This window comes from Hemiscyllium ocellatum, chromosome 30, assembly GCF_020745735.1.
Source record: "Hemiscyllium ocellatum isolate sHemOce1 chromosome 30, sHemOce1.pat.X.cur, whole genome shotgun sequence".
NCBI lineage: Eukaryota > Metazoa > Chordata > Chondrichthyes > Orectolobiformes > Hemiscylliidae > Hemiscyllium > Hemiscyllium ocellatum.
This window is the reverse complement of record NC_083430.1, coordinates 12,960,847-12,977,419: the sequence shown is the minus strand read 5'-3', so window position 1 is coordinate 12,977,419 and position 16,573 is coordinate 12,960,847. Positions and strand designations below refer to the sequence as shown.

The 16,573-nt window shown below is 41.7% G+C and overlaps 1 protein-coding gene across 2 annotated transcripts in view; it reads right to left on the bottom strand.

Annotated features, from left to right (window-relative positions):
• The window catches only part of LOC132830037 (ephrin type-A receptor 7-like), a 604,896-nt gene that overhangs the window by 119,638 nt on the left and 468,685 nt on the right, over positions 1 to 16,573 (bottom strand). For both annotated transcript variants that reach the window (XM_060847499.1, XM_060847500.1), the window contains exon 6: positions 1,550 to 1,674. In XM_060847499.1, coding sequence (XP_060703482.1) covers positions 1,550 to 1,674 — 125 coding nt within the window. The remainder of the gene's footprint in view (positions 1 to 1,549; positions 1,675 to 16,573) is intronic.

The following is a 16,573-nucleotide window of genomic DNA, read 5'->3' as shown; positions in this document are numbered from 1 at the left end:
CCTGAATACTTACAAAATTCCCAACAAAACAGATGAATTGGCAGCTCAAATAGAATTTCACATGTACAATCTGATCGCCATTACAGAGATGTGGTTACAGGGAAACCAAAAGTGAGACTTGAAATATGCATGGGCACATCGCTCAGGAAGGACAGATAATTTGGAAAAAAAAAAGTGTTAACAACACTGTTAATTAAAGATTGCTCTACTGTAGTCAGAGATTACCATAGTTCAAATGCGGAATCAGTTGGGACAGAATGAAGAAATAATATGAGGTGGAAAACACTTGTGGAATTGGATTAAAAACCAGCAAATAGCAGGGATTGTGTAAATTATAATATAAACCAAGGAAACTAGAGGAGCCCTTAAGAAGACCAATACTGTAATGATGAAGGTTTCCCATCTGCAGATAGAATGGGTAAATCTATCAGTACTAATGTTGGGGAAACTGAATTCTTGGAATGTACATGAGATTATTTTATAGAACAATATCCTGAGGAAACAACTGAGAAATGAGGTTTTTTTTTAAATTTAGCACTGTGTAGTGGAAAAGGGTAAATTAATACATCTTATTGTAAAGGAATTCTTCAGAATGAGTGACTATAGTGTGATAGCATTTCGCATTAAATTTGAAAGTGTGGCTGTTCAATCATAAATTAAAATCTTATATCTAAACAAAGCAACAATGGAGCTTTGAGGAGCAAATGGACTACGATGGATTGGAAAACCGCATGAAAAGGTATGATAGTAAACTGGAAATGGCTAACGTTTAAAGGACTCACACATAATTTATAACAAAAAAAATTCCTTACACACACAACAACCCAACAACTAATGTGTTCCAACTGTGGTGAACTAAATAAATAAAGAATTGTATTAGATTACAGGAAGAGACATAAAACAGCAAAACAGCAGATTGATATCATGTCTTTCATGACCTCAGGTCATCTCACAAAACCTTGCCTGTAATGAAGCATTTTTGAACTGTGGTAGTCTTTGTAATGTGGGAAACATGGCAGCAATTTGTACACAGCAAGATCTCAAAAGCAATGTTCTAATGATCAGATAACTTGTTATAGTTATTGAATATCAATATTGTCTTTAAGATTAATAACTCTGGAGAATGAAAGTGAAGTTGTATGTTTGTGTGTGTGAACTAAGCATTCAACAATTTATAAAACCTTTAACTAGGTTATCCATACAAATGGTGCAGAAGTGATTGCCCCTGGGATTGTACTAAATGATGCAATATCTCGAGATTACAAACCAGCAGTTTAAGATTCAGCAAAGCCCAATTTGACACTGTCCGAATACTGCATTTCTACTTGATGATTTCACCTTTCAAGCTGCAAATCCTTTTTCCACCCTTTCCCCCACCACCTGCCACAGGCTTGTGATTTCAAACATCCAAAAATTCCATCTCAAAGAAGCATTATCCTCCTCCTCCTTCCCCCACCATTTTACACAGAAGTGAAGTTAGTCATAACAAGTTTATATTCCCTATTTACGAACATGTTGTGCCTTACACAGGACAGTCAGTGGAAAGTACCTTTTCATAGTATTTGATCTCATATTCAGTATCATTGTCACTCGAATAGTCTGACTCTTGCCACGCCAAGGTAATGCTCTTCTGTTCAACACGCTCTGTCCTGATGTCTGTCACCTGTAATATTCCTGGAAGTGGGAGCAGAAAAATTAATACATCAGCATCATCAAATATAAAAGACAAAACACCGACAGATTAGAAAGCCCTTAAAATTTGGCTCACTATCTACATAGGAGAAAGTGAGGACTGCAGATGCTGGAGATCAGAGCTGAAAATGTGTTGCTGGAAAAGCGCAGCAGGTCAGGCAGCATCCAAGGAGCAGGAGAATGGATGTTTCGGGCATGAGCCCTTCTTCAGGAATATTCCTGAAGGTTCCTGAAGAAGGGCTCATGCCCGAAACGTTGATTCTCCTGCTCCTTGGATGCTGCCTGACCTGCTCCGCTTTTCCAGCAACACATTTCTAGCTCACTATCTACATGCAAAGTTGCCTCAGACACATTAAAAACAAGTGAAATTTGTGAACTCAATGATGGTACTGGTGAAGCACCATACGAGATGTGAAAAATTGAATTACATTTTGATCAAATCATAAATGAGTAAAAACACACAATTCCTACACTCCGCTCAATCTCAATAGTTTTTAGAATGTTCAATAGTCCTGGATTTCTGGAGTTGAGCAATTATTATGCTAATCAGAGCCCGTCTGCAGCATGTGAAGAAAGACATGTTATCCAAAACTGCAAAAGTAAAACAGAATATTTGTGGTGTAGAAGTGTAATAACCTGTTGGACATTTGCAAATGGTTAATAAGTAGGCCCCATCATCGCAGTTAAGTGAGTGCATTGTATAATTCCACAGTAATGGACATACATATAAACACACATTGATATCCATCTTTTAGCTTCCCATTTGATCCTTAGCAAGTTTTGAGAAGGTTTGTAGCTCAGGTTGAGGTTTTGGATGTAGGTTTGCTCACTGAGCTGAAAGGTTCATTTCCAGACATTTCGTTACATTACTAGGTAAAATCTTCAGCAGATCTCATGTGAAGCAATACTGAAAATTCCTGCTTTGTATGTATATGTTTGGGTTTCTTTGGGTTGGTGATGTCATTTCCTGTGGTGATGTCATTTCCTGTGGTGAAGTCACTTCTTGTTTCTTTTCTCAGGGGGTGGTTGATGGGGTCGGATTCAATGTGTTTGTTGATAGAGTTACCACAGGAAATGATATCACCAACTCAAAGAAATGCCAAATATACAAATAGAAAGCAGGAATTTTTAGCATTACTTTGCATGAGGTCCACTGAAGATGTTACTAGTAAGGTAACGAAACATCTGGAAATTAACCTTTCAGCTCTGTCAGCAAACCTACAGCCATTTGATCTTTGTTGGTTTGAGCAAAAGAGAGGGGCTGAATAGGCTTAGGGTGACAATTACAACCTCTAAAAGGCATCTGGATGAGTATATAAATATGAAGGGTTTAGAGAGATATGGCCAAGTACAGACAAGTGGGACTAGATTAGGTTAGGATATCTGGTCAGTATGGACAAGTTGAACAGAAGAGTCGGTTTCCGTGCTGTACATCTCTATGACTCTATGGTCCTCTGCTTTGACTCTAATTGTTGCAAAGGTTCCTATGATCAGGGGAACATTATATGAGAGGTTGTGTAAACTGGATCTGTATTCCCTGGAGTTTACAGCAATGAGTAGCAATCTCATTGAGACATACAAGATTCTAATTGGGTTTGACAGGAGATGCTAAGAGATGTTTCCAATGGTCAGGAAATCAAGTCGTTTTATTAGGTATAATTTTGAGACAAGGGGGTTCATTTGGCTTGATCAATTACTTCACTGAAAAATCTATGAAATCCCCCACCTAAGAGTTGTGAATTCAATCATTGAATAAAGACATTTCAGCAGCTTACTGTGAACCACATGTTAAACCTACTCTGAAGGCAGAAATTACATTTATAGCACTATTGAAATAAATATGTAACATAAAAGCTGTTACCATGACAGCAGTTATCAAATAATCATTCTTTAAACAGAATTATGGGACTTAAGTGTCAATAAGCTTTGTAGGGTAGGCAGTTGCTGTCAAAATTAGATGAATTAATGTTAATTTTTCTGCATATGGGGGCAATAAAATCATAATAAACTGACTACATTAAAGTTTACCATTGAATCTTTTAGCTATTCAATTTGATTTAGCCTATTTGACACTGCTATCCTGTCTGTACAATGCAATAATGGAGATTTACTTCAACAGTGAAGTTTTCCTTCCCATGTTAATAATTTCCATCCCTTACTTTAACCTTTATCTGGGAGATATGAACTACGGCATATAAATATACTAAAATACTGTCCAGAAAATATTTCATTCCAGACTTGGAAGTAACAGGGCGGAATATTCTCCTCTCATGAGCAATGGTGAGAAAAGGGAAAAAAACTCAGCGAGAATGAACAAAAAAAAATCAGAACCTTGACTTCAAGGGAACTTTCCGGAATTTTCCTTCAGGCCAAAAATGGAGAATTCAGAATCACAGCAAGTATTCACTTCCTGACTTCCTTTTTAATCTAGTCACTGGATGGGGGAGAAGCTGGTTGGACCAACAATTTTTCCTATCCTTAGCTACCCTTGAGAAGGTGAGTAGTGAACTGCTGCAGTCCATTTGGTGTAGGGAGAGCGAAAAGACTGTTTGGGAAGAATTTCCAGGATTGTAACCCACAGCTCACCACTCTTCAGGGGATTCCATTTCTCCTCATTTCAGTCTTCAATGGTCCATCTTACATCCTTAAATTGCGACTCCTGGTTCCGGATTCTCCAGCTATTTGTAACATCCTTCCTGCATTTATCCTTCCCAGTTCTGGTAGAATTTTATAAGCTTCAATGAGATACCCCTTCTAAGTACCAGAACATGAACGAATGAATGAATAATTGCCACTTGTACTTTACATTGAACATCACAACAAAATATAGTGAAAAGCTTCAACTGTTGCCACAATCCCAGTACCATTTGAATATTTTAAGAATAAAAAGATAAACTGAAAGAAAGTCCATCTTCGTTCTGCCACCCACCATGATTCCTGGGCCCTGCGCCGGCTGACCAATGATACTGTCAGAGTTGCTACTCTTCAAGCACCATCTTTTTTGTTGCTGGCTCACCCCACTGATGGGCCATAGATGCTAGACCCACGTTTTCCCCGCAACCTGGAATTCCTGACTCTGTTGCTGCTGCCACCCCACTGATGCCTGGAGGCCACAGTCCAGGCTGACAACAACCAGGAGTCCCTGAGTCTGCTGCCAGGCCAGCTGGCGCCTTGCCAAGAGTCCTGATCCAACCGCTCTGCACCGCCATGTCGCCTTCTTCATCACCGACAAGAAGAAAATGAAGAAGACAAAAAGAGTAAGGAAAGAAAGCAGCCCTCTAGAGCGGACTGGCCCAAGAGTCTGAATGCTACCTAGCTGCTTGCTGGTACCACCATCTTGGATGCGGAATATAGTCCTAAACAATTCAGTCTCTCTTTATACTTCAGTTCTGCCATCCTATTATGATGGCATCATATTTAATAATTGCTGTGGACTTGAATTTGATGGACATAGCGATATTTATTTAACAAGAGGTCAATGAAATTCCAAAAATTTTTTTCTTTTAAAAAAGGCATTTCTTGGAAACCACATGATATCAGATAATTGCTGACCTTAGTTGCTTGAACTCACTTCATGAATTATTTTATTGGGATCATTGATGTCCAACTGTTACAGCATGTGGGACTTAATTTTAACATCTCATGTCCCATGTCCATGTGCTGGACAAAATGTTCACTGAATTGAAACAAACTGTAAATGGGACTAACTGAAGTAAGAATTAGATGAGAGAGTGTATTTATCAAAAGTATTTAAAATATCCCAGTCCAAGTTTTTGACTTGGGATGTAATGTGCTTTACACTGATAAAATTTGGCTGTTTTTTAAATATAGAAATTGCGACATAAAGAAAATAATAAAGGTCCGCATATTTGACAAGACGGATGACAAACTGGTAAGGGAGTTGTTAACTATTCACAGCCATCACTCACTGGCATTCTTCCAATACAAACCCAGAATGACATGCAGACATTCCAGGACAGCTTTGATGACCATAGATTGAAAGTCACTTGCTCTCCCAAGAGTGCTACATTACTACCTCTCCTTTTTCCAAACTATTTATACACAATATTGCAAAATATTACCAGTTGAAATTAAATTTGTATTTGAATGAATAACGCTGTCCACATACACAATCTTCGAAGGGAGCTTATGTCCACAGATTTAACATTTTGCTCCCTAAAACATTGTTTTTGTTAAGAAGTGTTCCATTGATGAACATATTCACAGGTCCAACCCTAACTGTGTCATCAAACCCACTGACAAGGATGGTGCCACTGCTGTCTGGCACACTGACCTTTACCTTGCAGAGGCTCAGTGCCAACTCTCAGAGACTTCTTCCTTCCCTCTCCTTGTACCATGATCCCACATCCGAACATCCAGCCAATGCTGCCAGGACTGTTCACCGACCTCATTACCTCCAGAGATTTGTCCCCCACTGCCTCCAACCTTACAGTCTCCCAACCCTGGACAGTCTGCTTCTACCCTGAAGAGTCATCTAGACCCGAAACATTATCTTGCTCTTTCTTCCTGGAAGTTGCCTGACCCGTTGTGATTTCCAGCATGTTTTGTTTTCAGTACATATAGGCACAAGAGCTGCATTCAAAGCATTCATGCCCATGGCAGGGTTTAGGTAATTTGAAAAAACCTTCAGTTTCATGCATAGTTGCACTTCTCAACAGCTTGTAACGTACAAACCACACAAACTGGGGCTGTATTAAGCATTTGATATCATTATATCGCACTTGAATGTCTGCACTGAAATCCAATCTCGAGTCAATGAAGTTTGGCAGGTATTCCTCAGGCTAACTCTTACCCAGCTCTAGGATGTGAACAAGAAGATGTGTCAATGTTCCTCTGATGAGCTTGTGTGAAGTTCTCTATTTTGTTACAGTTTCAGGTGGATTACCCCAAACCATTCAACTTCCAAGTGAGAAGCAAAGAACTGGCTCCCCTTCTTTACTCAGTCCCCCGGGGATTGTCACAACAAGGTCACGTGAAAATGGATGTATCCTTTACGTGACCACGTCTCTCCCGGACCCAAATAAATTCATGTTTCAGAAAGGCTCTATTTAACCAAAATGTTTTGAGTTAATAAAGCAGTGGGTTTATTAGTTTCTAAACTGTGAGAAGAAATATTAACACAACACAAATACTCCCTGATCAGGAATGAGAAGTGAGCTCAAAGAAAATGGTATTTAAAAAAAGATCCGTTTTCAAGTCATTCAGGACGAGTGAAGAATAGAACATTGCAGCTGTTATAGAGAACATTATTGGTGGCGTTTACAATTGATATTTGAACAGTCAACTGAATTTTGCAGATTGATTAGAATTTATTTGTTTGGATTCTTTTCCACTCTAGCTGGTAGGCAGGCTCAGAGTGATAGACAGAATTTTTCCCTTTCTTTCCCTGCAGTGTAGGGTGTTTAATGGCTGTTCTCAAAGCTGGGAGGTCAGGCCATAGACATATTTGGATGAAACTTGAAGCTTGCTTTTAACCTTGCTTTCCTTGGGAAAGATAGCATGCTGCTGAGAGGGAGTCAACCTCTTGCTCATAACTCTGCTTCCCGTACAGAAGAGACATTCCATGGGTCACACAGGATTTTGACAGATAGCCACTGAATCACAGAAGGTTGATCTGCAGCTGCAACAGGTAAGTAAGAAAGCAAATGGAATGTTGTCCTTCATTGCTAAAGGGACTGAGTTTATAAGCAGGGCGATTATGTCGTAGCTGTAGCTGGTGAGGCCTGTAAATATATGGCTTACGCGTTGAATAGATTGCAGGCTGCGAGTGGGAATGTCCTTGGTGTTCGGAGGTCACGTGATGCTCCGTGGCGCGGGCGGGAGTCACGTGGTCTGCCGTTTCGCGCCCTACAGGAGGCCATGTGGTGCTCTGTTTCACGAACAAAGGAAGCCCACGTGGGGTCGGACATCCAGGGAATGTGAGGAGGCGGAGAATGGAGTCAGACCAACAGCCAATCAGAAGACAATTCTACCTCAGTAATTGCATGACATTTTTTATTGTATAAAAGACTGAGTCGGGGCAGGAATATGTCTTTTTCTTTGTGAACTGACTCACTTTGTAGTTTGTCAGGGACAGAAAGGTTTAGACCCAGAGCTCTGTATACTTTATCCACTTACCGCTAGAATAAAACTAAGAGTGTAAGATTGAATATCTTCTCCTATTGCTTCATTTAAAGAACACGCAGGACTGGGCTCACACAAAGAAGAAAGTAAGTTGGTAGATTGAGCCTAAGTCCAACAGGCCACACTTGGAGTGCAGGTTTGGTCTCCTTACTTGAGAAAGGATGGACTGGCACTGGAGGGGGTGCAGAGGAGGTTCACTAGGTTAATTCCAGAGGCGAGGGGGTTGGTTTATGAGGAAAGACTGAGCAGGTTGGGATTATATTTATTGGACTTTGGAAGAATGAGGGGGGATCTTATCAAAACATATAAAATTATGAAGGGAACAGACAAGATAGACATAGAGACAATGTTTCCACTGATGGGTGAAACTAGGACAAAAGGGCATAGCCTCAAAATTAGGGGGAGCAGATTTAGGACTGAATTGAGAAGGAACTTCTTCACCCAGAGGGTTGTGAATCTATGGAATTCCCTGCCCAGTGAAGCAGTTGACACTACCTCAGTAAATGTTTAAAACCTAAGATAGTTTCTTTTTGAACAATGAAGGAATGAAGGGTTATGATGGGAAGACGGATAAGTGGAACTGAGGCCACAAAAATATCTTATTGAATGGCAGATCAGGCTCAAGGGGCCAGAAGGCCTACTCCTGCTCCTAGTTCTTATGTTCTTATGATCTTGCTACTTTTTGTTCAGCTGTTCCTTGTTTCAAAAACATCACACATGCTAGAATTAAAGGTTCAAGATCGTCATAGATGATCTGAAGTTATGATCCACGGTTTTGATAGTACCACACCACATTTTACTTGACTTAACTGCTGAGAGTTAGTCAAGTAAAATGACTAAAACAGTTACATTATGCACAGCAACACCCAGTAGGGAACAAGGATTTACAAGATTAGCTTGCTGGGCTTGGAAGCAACATATCTGCCCAAGCTCAGAAGTAAAGCTGTAAAGAGACTCAAATAATGGATTCCGCCTTTGTCCAACTTTCTTTCCACTGCTGGGTTTTGGGTACTCTGGGAAATAGGGTCATAGGGGTTTACAGCATTGAAACAGGCCCTTTGGCCCAACTTGTCCATGCCGATTAATCTAGCCCCATTTGCCTGTGTTTGGACCCTATCTCTCCACACCTACCCCAGTTATGTACATGTTCAAATGTCTCTTAAATGACAAAAATGTACAGGCCTCTGTTCCAAACACTCATCACCCTCTGTGTGAAAAATACATCACTCTGGACCCTTTTATATCTCCTCCCTCACCTTATCCTTGAATTTTAGATTACTCTATCATGGGGAAAAACTGTTAGCTATGTATCTTATCTTTGTCTCTCATGATATTGCAGACCTTGGTGGATCAGTGGTTAACCTCACAGCACCGGGGTCCCAGGTTCAATTCCAGCCTCAGGCAACTGTTTGTGTGGAGTTTACACATTCTCCTCATGTCTGTGTGGGTTTCCTCCGGGTGCTCCGGTTTCTTTCCACAATCCAAAGATGTGCAGGCTAGGTGGGTTGGCCATGCCTAAATTGCCCATTGTTTTAGGTGTAAAAAATGAGGTCTGCAGATGCTGGAGATCACAGCTGAAAATGTGTTGCTGGTCAGGCCAGGCAGCATCTCAGGAATAGGGAATTCGACGTTTCGAGCATAAGCCCTTCATCAGGAATCAGGGGGTAATACTGCAGGAAGGGAGACTGTGTGCTCAGTGACACAGGCACTGCCACAGGCCGTATCTCCGCGCTCCTCACTCTCAGCTCGGCCTAGCCCAGCCCAGCCCAGCTCAGTCCAGCCCAGGGGAGTTTGAAAGGAGACTGGGAGGGTTATATGTGAAAGGGGAGAGTTTATAAGGAGACTGGGAGGGTTATATGTGAAATGAGAGAGTTTATAAGGAGACTGGGAGGGTTATATGTGAAGGGCTTATGCTCGAAACGTCGAATTCCCCATTGTTTTAGGTGCATTAGTCAGAGGGGAATGAGTCTGGGTGGGTTACTCCTTGGAGGGTTGGTGTGGATTGGTTGGGCTGAAGAGCCTGTTTCCACACTGTAGGGAATCTAATCTAAAACCTCTATAAGCTCACCCCTCTGTCACAGCCTATCCAGCCTCACCTAATAATGTGACCAACATTATTTAAAAACTGAAGCCATGTTAAAATGGAGGCATGCAGCCTTCTTCTGGTTGTTTGAATTATTATTCAGCACACTAAGAGAATCACACACACCATGTTATAGTCCAACAGGTTTATTTGGAAACACTAGCTTTTGGAGTGCTGCTCCTTCATCTAGTGGTTGTGGAGTATAAGATCGTAGGACACAGAATTTATAGCAAAAGCTTACAATATAATGTAACTGAAATTATATATTGAAAAAGATCTAAATTGTTTGTTAAGTCTCTCATCTTTTAGAATGATCATGGTGGTTTCTTATGTAAATTCCAGAACTTTTTTAAAGTTACATTCTCAAGTGAACTGAAACCAACATTCTAGCACTTCCAAATAAACCTGCTGGACTATAACCTGGTGGTTGTGTGATTTTTAACTTTGTCTACCCCAGTCCAACACCGGCACCTCCAAATCACATGTAAGGGGATATTGATTACCTACTTCCCCTCCTGTCTGTGCTGGAACTAGAAGTAGGCAAATTTCAGGCAAATTGAGGGAATGTTTCTGAATTAACCCAGTGTTTACTGTGAAAAGACATGGAAGATATAGAATGTAGGGAAATTGATGGTGATAACTTGAAAAATGTCCATATTACAGAGGAGGAAGTGCTGGATGTGTTGAAATGCATAAAGGTGAATAAATCCCCACAACCTGATCAGGTGTACCCTAAAACTCTGTGGGAAGCTAGAGAAGTGATTGCTGGGCCTCTTGCTGAGATATTTGTATCATTGATAGTCAAAGGTGAGATGCCGGAAGACTCGAGGTTGGCTAACGTGGTGCCACTGTTTAAGAAGGGTGGTAAGGACAAGCCAGGGAACTCTTGACCAGTGAGCCTGACGTCAGTGGTGGGCAAGTTGTTGGAGAGAATCCTGAGGGACAAGACGTACATGTATTTGGAAAGGCAAGGACTGATTAGGGATAGTCAACATGGCTTTGTGCGTGGGAAATCATGTCTCACAAACTTGATTGAATTTTTTGAAGAAATAACAAAGAGGATTGATGAGGGCAGAGCAGTGGATGTGATCCATATGGACTTCAGTAAGGCATTCAACAAGGTTCCCCACGGGAGACTGGTTAGTAAGGTTAGATTTAGAGTGTAGGTTTGCTCGCTGAGCTGCAGATTTGATATCCAGACGTTTCATTACCTGGCTAGGTAACATCATCAGTGGTGACCTCCAAGTGAAGCGAAGCTGTTGTCTCCTGCTTTCTATTTATATGTTTGTCCTGGATGGGGTTCCTGGGGTTTGTGGTGATGTCATTTCCTGTTCATTTTCTGAGGGGTTGATAGATGGCATCTAGATCTATGTGCTTGTTTATGGCGTTGTGGTTGGAGTGCCAGGCCTTACAGTCGAAAGAAAGGACAACGGAGAACTATAAACCTGCGTATACAGAATAGCGACAAACACTGACCAAATACTTAACTACACCAGCAACCATCCCAACACACACAAACGAGGCTGTATCAGAACACTATTCCAACAAACCACCACACACTGCAGCACAGACGAACTTCGGAAAACAGAGGAGAACCACCTATACAACGTATTCAAAAAGAACGGATACACAAAAAGTACAATGCGCAGATTCCTCAGGAACAAACCATGACAAGTAGACAAAACACAGCCAGAAACCCTAACCACCTTACCATACATCAAAGAAGTTTCAGAAATGACAGCCAGACTACTAAGACCCCTCGGAATCCTAGTAGCACACAAACCTACCAACACTCTCAAAGAAAAACTAAAAAACTTAAAAGACCCAGTACAACCCATGGACAAAACCAATGTCATCTACAAAATTCCATGCAAGGACTGCCACAAACACTACGTAGGACAAACAGGAAGAAAGTTAGCCACCAGGATACACGAACACCAGCTAGCCACAAAAAGACCCTCTCTCCCTCGTAACCCTACACATGGATGAGAAAAACCACCATTTTGACTGAGACAATACATCTATCCTGGGACAGGCTAGGCAACGACATGCCAGAGAATTCATAGAGGCCTGGCACTCCAACCACAATGCTTAGATCTAGATACCATATGTCAACCCCTCAGAAAACGAACAGGAAATGACATCAGCACAAACCCCAGGAACCCCATCCAGGAGAAAGATATAAATAGAAAGCAGGAGACAACAGCTTCGCTTCACTTGAAGGTCGCCACTGATGATGTTACCTAGCCAGGTAATGAGACGTCTGGATATCAAACCTACAGCTCAGCGAGCAAACCTACACCCTAAACCTCAACCTGAGCTACAAACCTTCACAAACCTTGCAAAAAAGTAAGGTTAGATCTTTTGGAATACAGAGAGAACTAGCCATTTGGATACAGAACTGGCTCAAAGGTAGAAGACAGAGGGTGGTGGTGAAGGGTTGTTTTTCAGACTGGAGGCCTGTGACCAGTGGAGTGCCATAAGGATCGGTGCTGGGTCCACTACTTTTCATCATTTATATAAATCATTTGGATGCGAGCATAAGAGATAAAGATAGTAAGTCTGCAGATGACACTAAATTTGGAGGTGTAGTGGACAGCGAAGAAGGTTACCTCAGATTACAATGTGATCTTGATCAGATGGGCCAATGGGCTGAGAAGTGGCAGATGGAGTTTAATTCAGATAAATGTGAGGTGCTGCATTTTGAGAAAGCAAATCTTAGTAGGACTTATACACTAAATGGTAACATCCTAGGGAGTGTTGCTGAACAAAGAGACCTTGGAGTGCAGGTTCATAGCTCCTTGAAAGTGGAGTGAAGAAGGCATTTGGTATGCTTTCCTTTATTGGTCAGAGTATTGAGTACAGGAGTTGGGACGTCATGATGCGGCTGTACAGGACATTGGTTAGGCCACTGTTGGAATATTGCGTCCAATTCTGGTCTCCTTCCTATCGGAAAGATGTCGTGAAACTTGAAAGGGTTCAGAAAAGATTTACAAGGATGTTGTCAGGGTTGGAGGATTTGAGCTAGAAGGGGAGGTTGAATAGGTTAGGGTTATTTTCCCTGGAATGTCGGAGGCTGAATGGTGACTTTATAGAGGTTTATAAAATCATGAGGGGGGGCATGGATAGGGTAAATAGACAAAGTCATTTCCCTGGGGTGGGGGAGTTCATAACTAGAGGGCATAGGTTTAGGGGAGAGGGGAAAGATATAAAAGGGACCTAAGGGGCAATTTTTTCACACACAGGGTGGTACGTGTATGGAATGAGCTGCCAGAGGAAGTGGTGGAGACTGGTACAATTGCAACATTTAAAACATTTTGTATGGGTATATGAAAAGGAAGGATTTAGGGGAATATGGGTCGGGTGCTGGCAGGTGGGACTAGATTGGGCTGGGATATCTGGTCGGCATGGACGGGTTGGACCGAAGGGTCTGTTTCCGTGCTGTACATCTCAATGACTATGACCAAGTTTATTCCTTTCCGCTGTAAGTCTAATTATTTTTAGTGGTTAAATTTAAGAACATGAGCAGGAGAAGTCCACCAGGCTTGTCAAACCTTCTCTGCCGTTCAATAAGATCATGGTTAAACTTCATGTGGCCCTAGTTCCAATTACCCGCCCCTGTTCCCCATAATCCTTCATGCTTTTATAGTTTAAAAATCTGTTGTTGCCTGAAAAACATTCAGTGAGGTAGCCTCAGCTGCCTCAGTGAGCAAGGAATTCCACAGATTCACAACTCTTGACCTTCAGCTTCTCTACAACTGCCCTAGCATAACAACATTATCACTGTAAAGACTACCCCCTCAGGCTTCTGCTTTAGCAGTTTCTGCCCATGCCTTTTCTTTCTGTCCTGATTGCTTAACATCTGAGATCAGAAATCTTCAATGCATCTGCTCCTGTGACCCCACATCATTTTGTTTTTGTCGTATGGGTTTGAGTGTTATGCACATGTGAACAGGTTGGCACCTACTGCACTGAAAAATGTGTTGCTGGAAAAGCGCAGCAGGTCAGGCAGCATCCAAGGAGCAGGAGAATCAACGTTTTGGGCGTAAGCCTTTCTATTGCCCAAAACGTCGATTCACCTGCTCCTTGGATGCTGCCTGACCTGCTGCACTTTTCCAGCTACACATTTCTCAGCTCTGATCTCCAGCACCTGCTGTCCTCACTTTCTCCTGGCACCTACAGCAATCTATTCTGTTCATACCATTTATGAAAAGGAAACATACAGGTGGAATGCTGCTCGGTGAAAAGGGTTTGAGAAGGTTCGACCCGTTATTCTAATCTCCCACATCTGACACTCTTCGTACTTTGGCAATAGGCAGAAGAAATCAGCTGGCATTTCACAGAGAACACACTACTCTAGATCCAGTAAGGAGCAATGAGTCAGGATCAATTCCTGACTCCACAGCAAAGGCATGTGGTCACAACAGGATTGTCAAAGGATTGGCAGCTGTGGTGACGGTCAGTCATGGTCAGGGCCAAAGTCTTGCGAGTGGCGGCAAAGCCCCCCGTACCCAAAGAGGGTCAGCAACGGCAGCTGGCAGTGAAGGTGGCTGGTCAGCATGGGCGGGTCGTAGCCCAGTGCAGGCGAAAGCATGCCCAGCGTAGAGGAGAGCCAGCACTCTTGGGGAAAACCCAGCCTGAAACATTTGCAGGTGCATGGCTTAAGAAAAGACTGTAATGTTTGACTTTTTAAACTTTATTTCTTCACTTTTCTACTTCTAAAGGAAGACTTAGTGCTGAACTTTTTAACTTATTACTTTGTCACTAAGATTTCGTACCTCGGTACTTTATATTTTAGATGGCACCATGTGTGGCGACATTGTACACTTTTCACTGTACTTTTGTGCCCATACTTGAGTACACATGACAATAAAACTTCAATCTAAATATTGATTAACTCTGAAATTTAATTTTGGAGTGAGTCTAAGTTTTAAATTTATATACGAACAACTACGAGGCAAGAAGAGCAGAGTGGCTGAAGTGAACTAAAAAATTAGGTTAAGGGATAGGTCAACAGAGATGTTGTGACAAACATTCAAAAGAGCAATTGCACAATGCTCAGTAACAATATATTCCAGTAAATGAAGGAAGGCTTTTCAGAAGAACTCGCTGTGTTTAACAAAGTTAAAGATAGTACTAAATTAAAATAAGAAGCATATGATTCCATTCAGATCAGCAGCAGTTCAGAGAGTTGGACAACATATAAAAAGGTGTATAAAAGGCCTGAAAAAAATAAGGAGGATGGAGGGGGCAAGTTAGAGTGCAGGAGAAAGTTAGCTAGAAATATGAAATTAGATGGTAAGAGTTTATACAGGTACTTATAAAAGAAAAGGGTAAGAAGGTGGATACTGGGCCTCAAAAGAGGGTTTGAAGATTTAGAATGGAATGTCAGGAAATGACAAATGAACTGAACAGAAATTCTGTGTCTGTCTTCATAGAGTCATAAAGATGTACAGCATGGAAACAGACCCTTCGGTCCAACCCACCCATCCCAACCCAATCTAGTCCCACCTGCCAGCACCCAGTGCATATGCCTCCAAACCCTTCCTATTCATATACCCCTCCAAATATCTCTTAAATGTTGCAATTGTACCAGCCTCCACCACTTCCGCTGGCAGCTCATTCTATACCCATACCACCCTCTATGTAAAAGAGTTGTCCCTTAGGTCTCTTTTATATCTTACCCCTCTCACCCTAAATCTATGCTCTCTAGTTCTGGACTCCCCGACCCCAGGGAAAAGACTTTGTCTATCCATGTCCCTCATAATTTTGTAAACCTCTACATGGTCACCCCTTAGCCCCTGACTCCAGGCAAAACAGCCTCAGCCTGTTCAACCTCTCCCTTTGGCTCAAATCCTCCAACCCTGGCAACATCCTTGTAAATCTTTTCTGAATCCTTTCAAGTTTCACAACACCCTTCCAATAGGAAGGAGACCAGAATTGGACACAATATTTCAACAGTGGCCTAAACAATGTCGTGTACAGCTGCAACATGACCTCCCAACTCCTGTACTCAATACTCTGAACAATAAAGGAAAGCATACCAAACGCCTTCTTCACTATCCTATCTACCTGTGACTCCAATTCCAAGGAGCTATGAACCTGTACTCCAAGGGTCTCTTTGGGCAGCAACACTCTATAGGACCTTACCATTAAGTGTATAAGTCCTGCTAAGATTTGCTTTCCCAAAATGCAGCCTCGCATTTATCTGAATTAAACTCCAACTGCCACTTCTCAGCCCATTGGCCCATCTGATCAAGATCCTGAGAGGAGAATACAAATAGTACTCCAGAAATAATCAAGACGTAAAAGGGAGGAAGGAACTTTAAAAATTGACAACCACCACCAGGGAAAAAAATATTGAGCAAATTTTGGCACTAAATGCTGATATGTCCCCTGCTCCTGATGGGCATCATCCTTAGGTGTTAATAGAAGTGGCTGCTAGATTTTACTTGCATGAATGTTAGTTTTCCAACAATTTCCTGGATTCTGAACAAGTCCTGTCAGCTTTGAAAATAGCAAATGTTACGCTGCCACCACAGAAAAGAGGGAGACAGAAAGCAGGACAGTAGGTTTAATATTTATTACAGAGAAAACGTAGGAATCTATTATTAAGGAGCTGATAATTGGGCACTGAGAAAATCTCATAATACG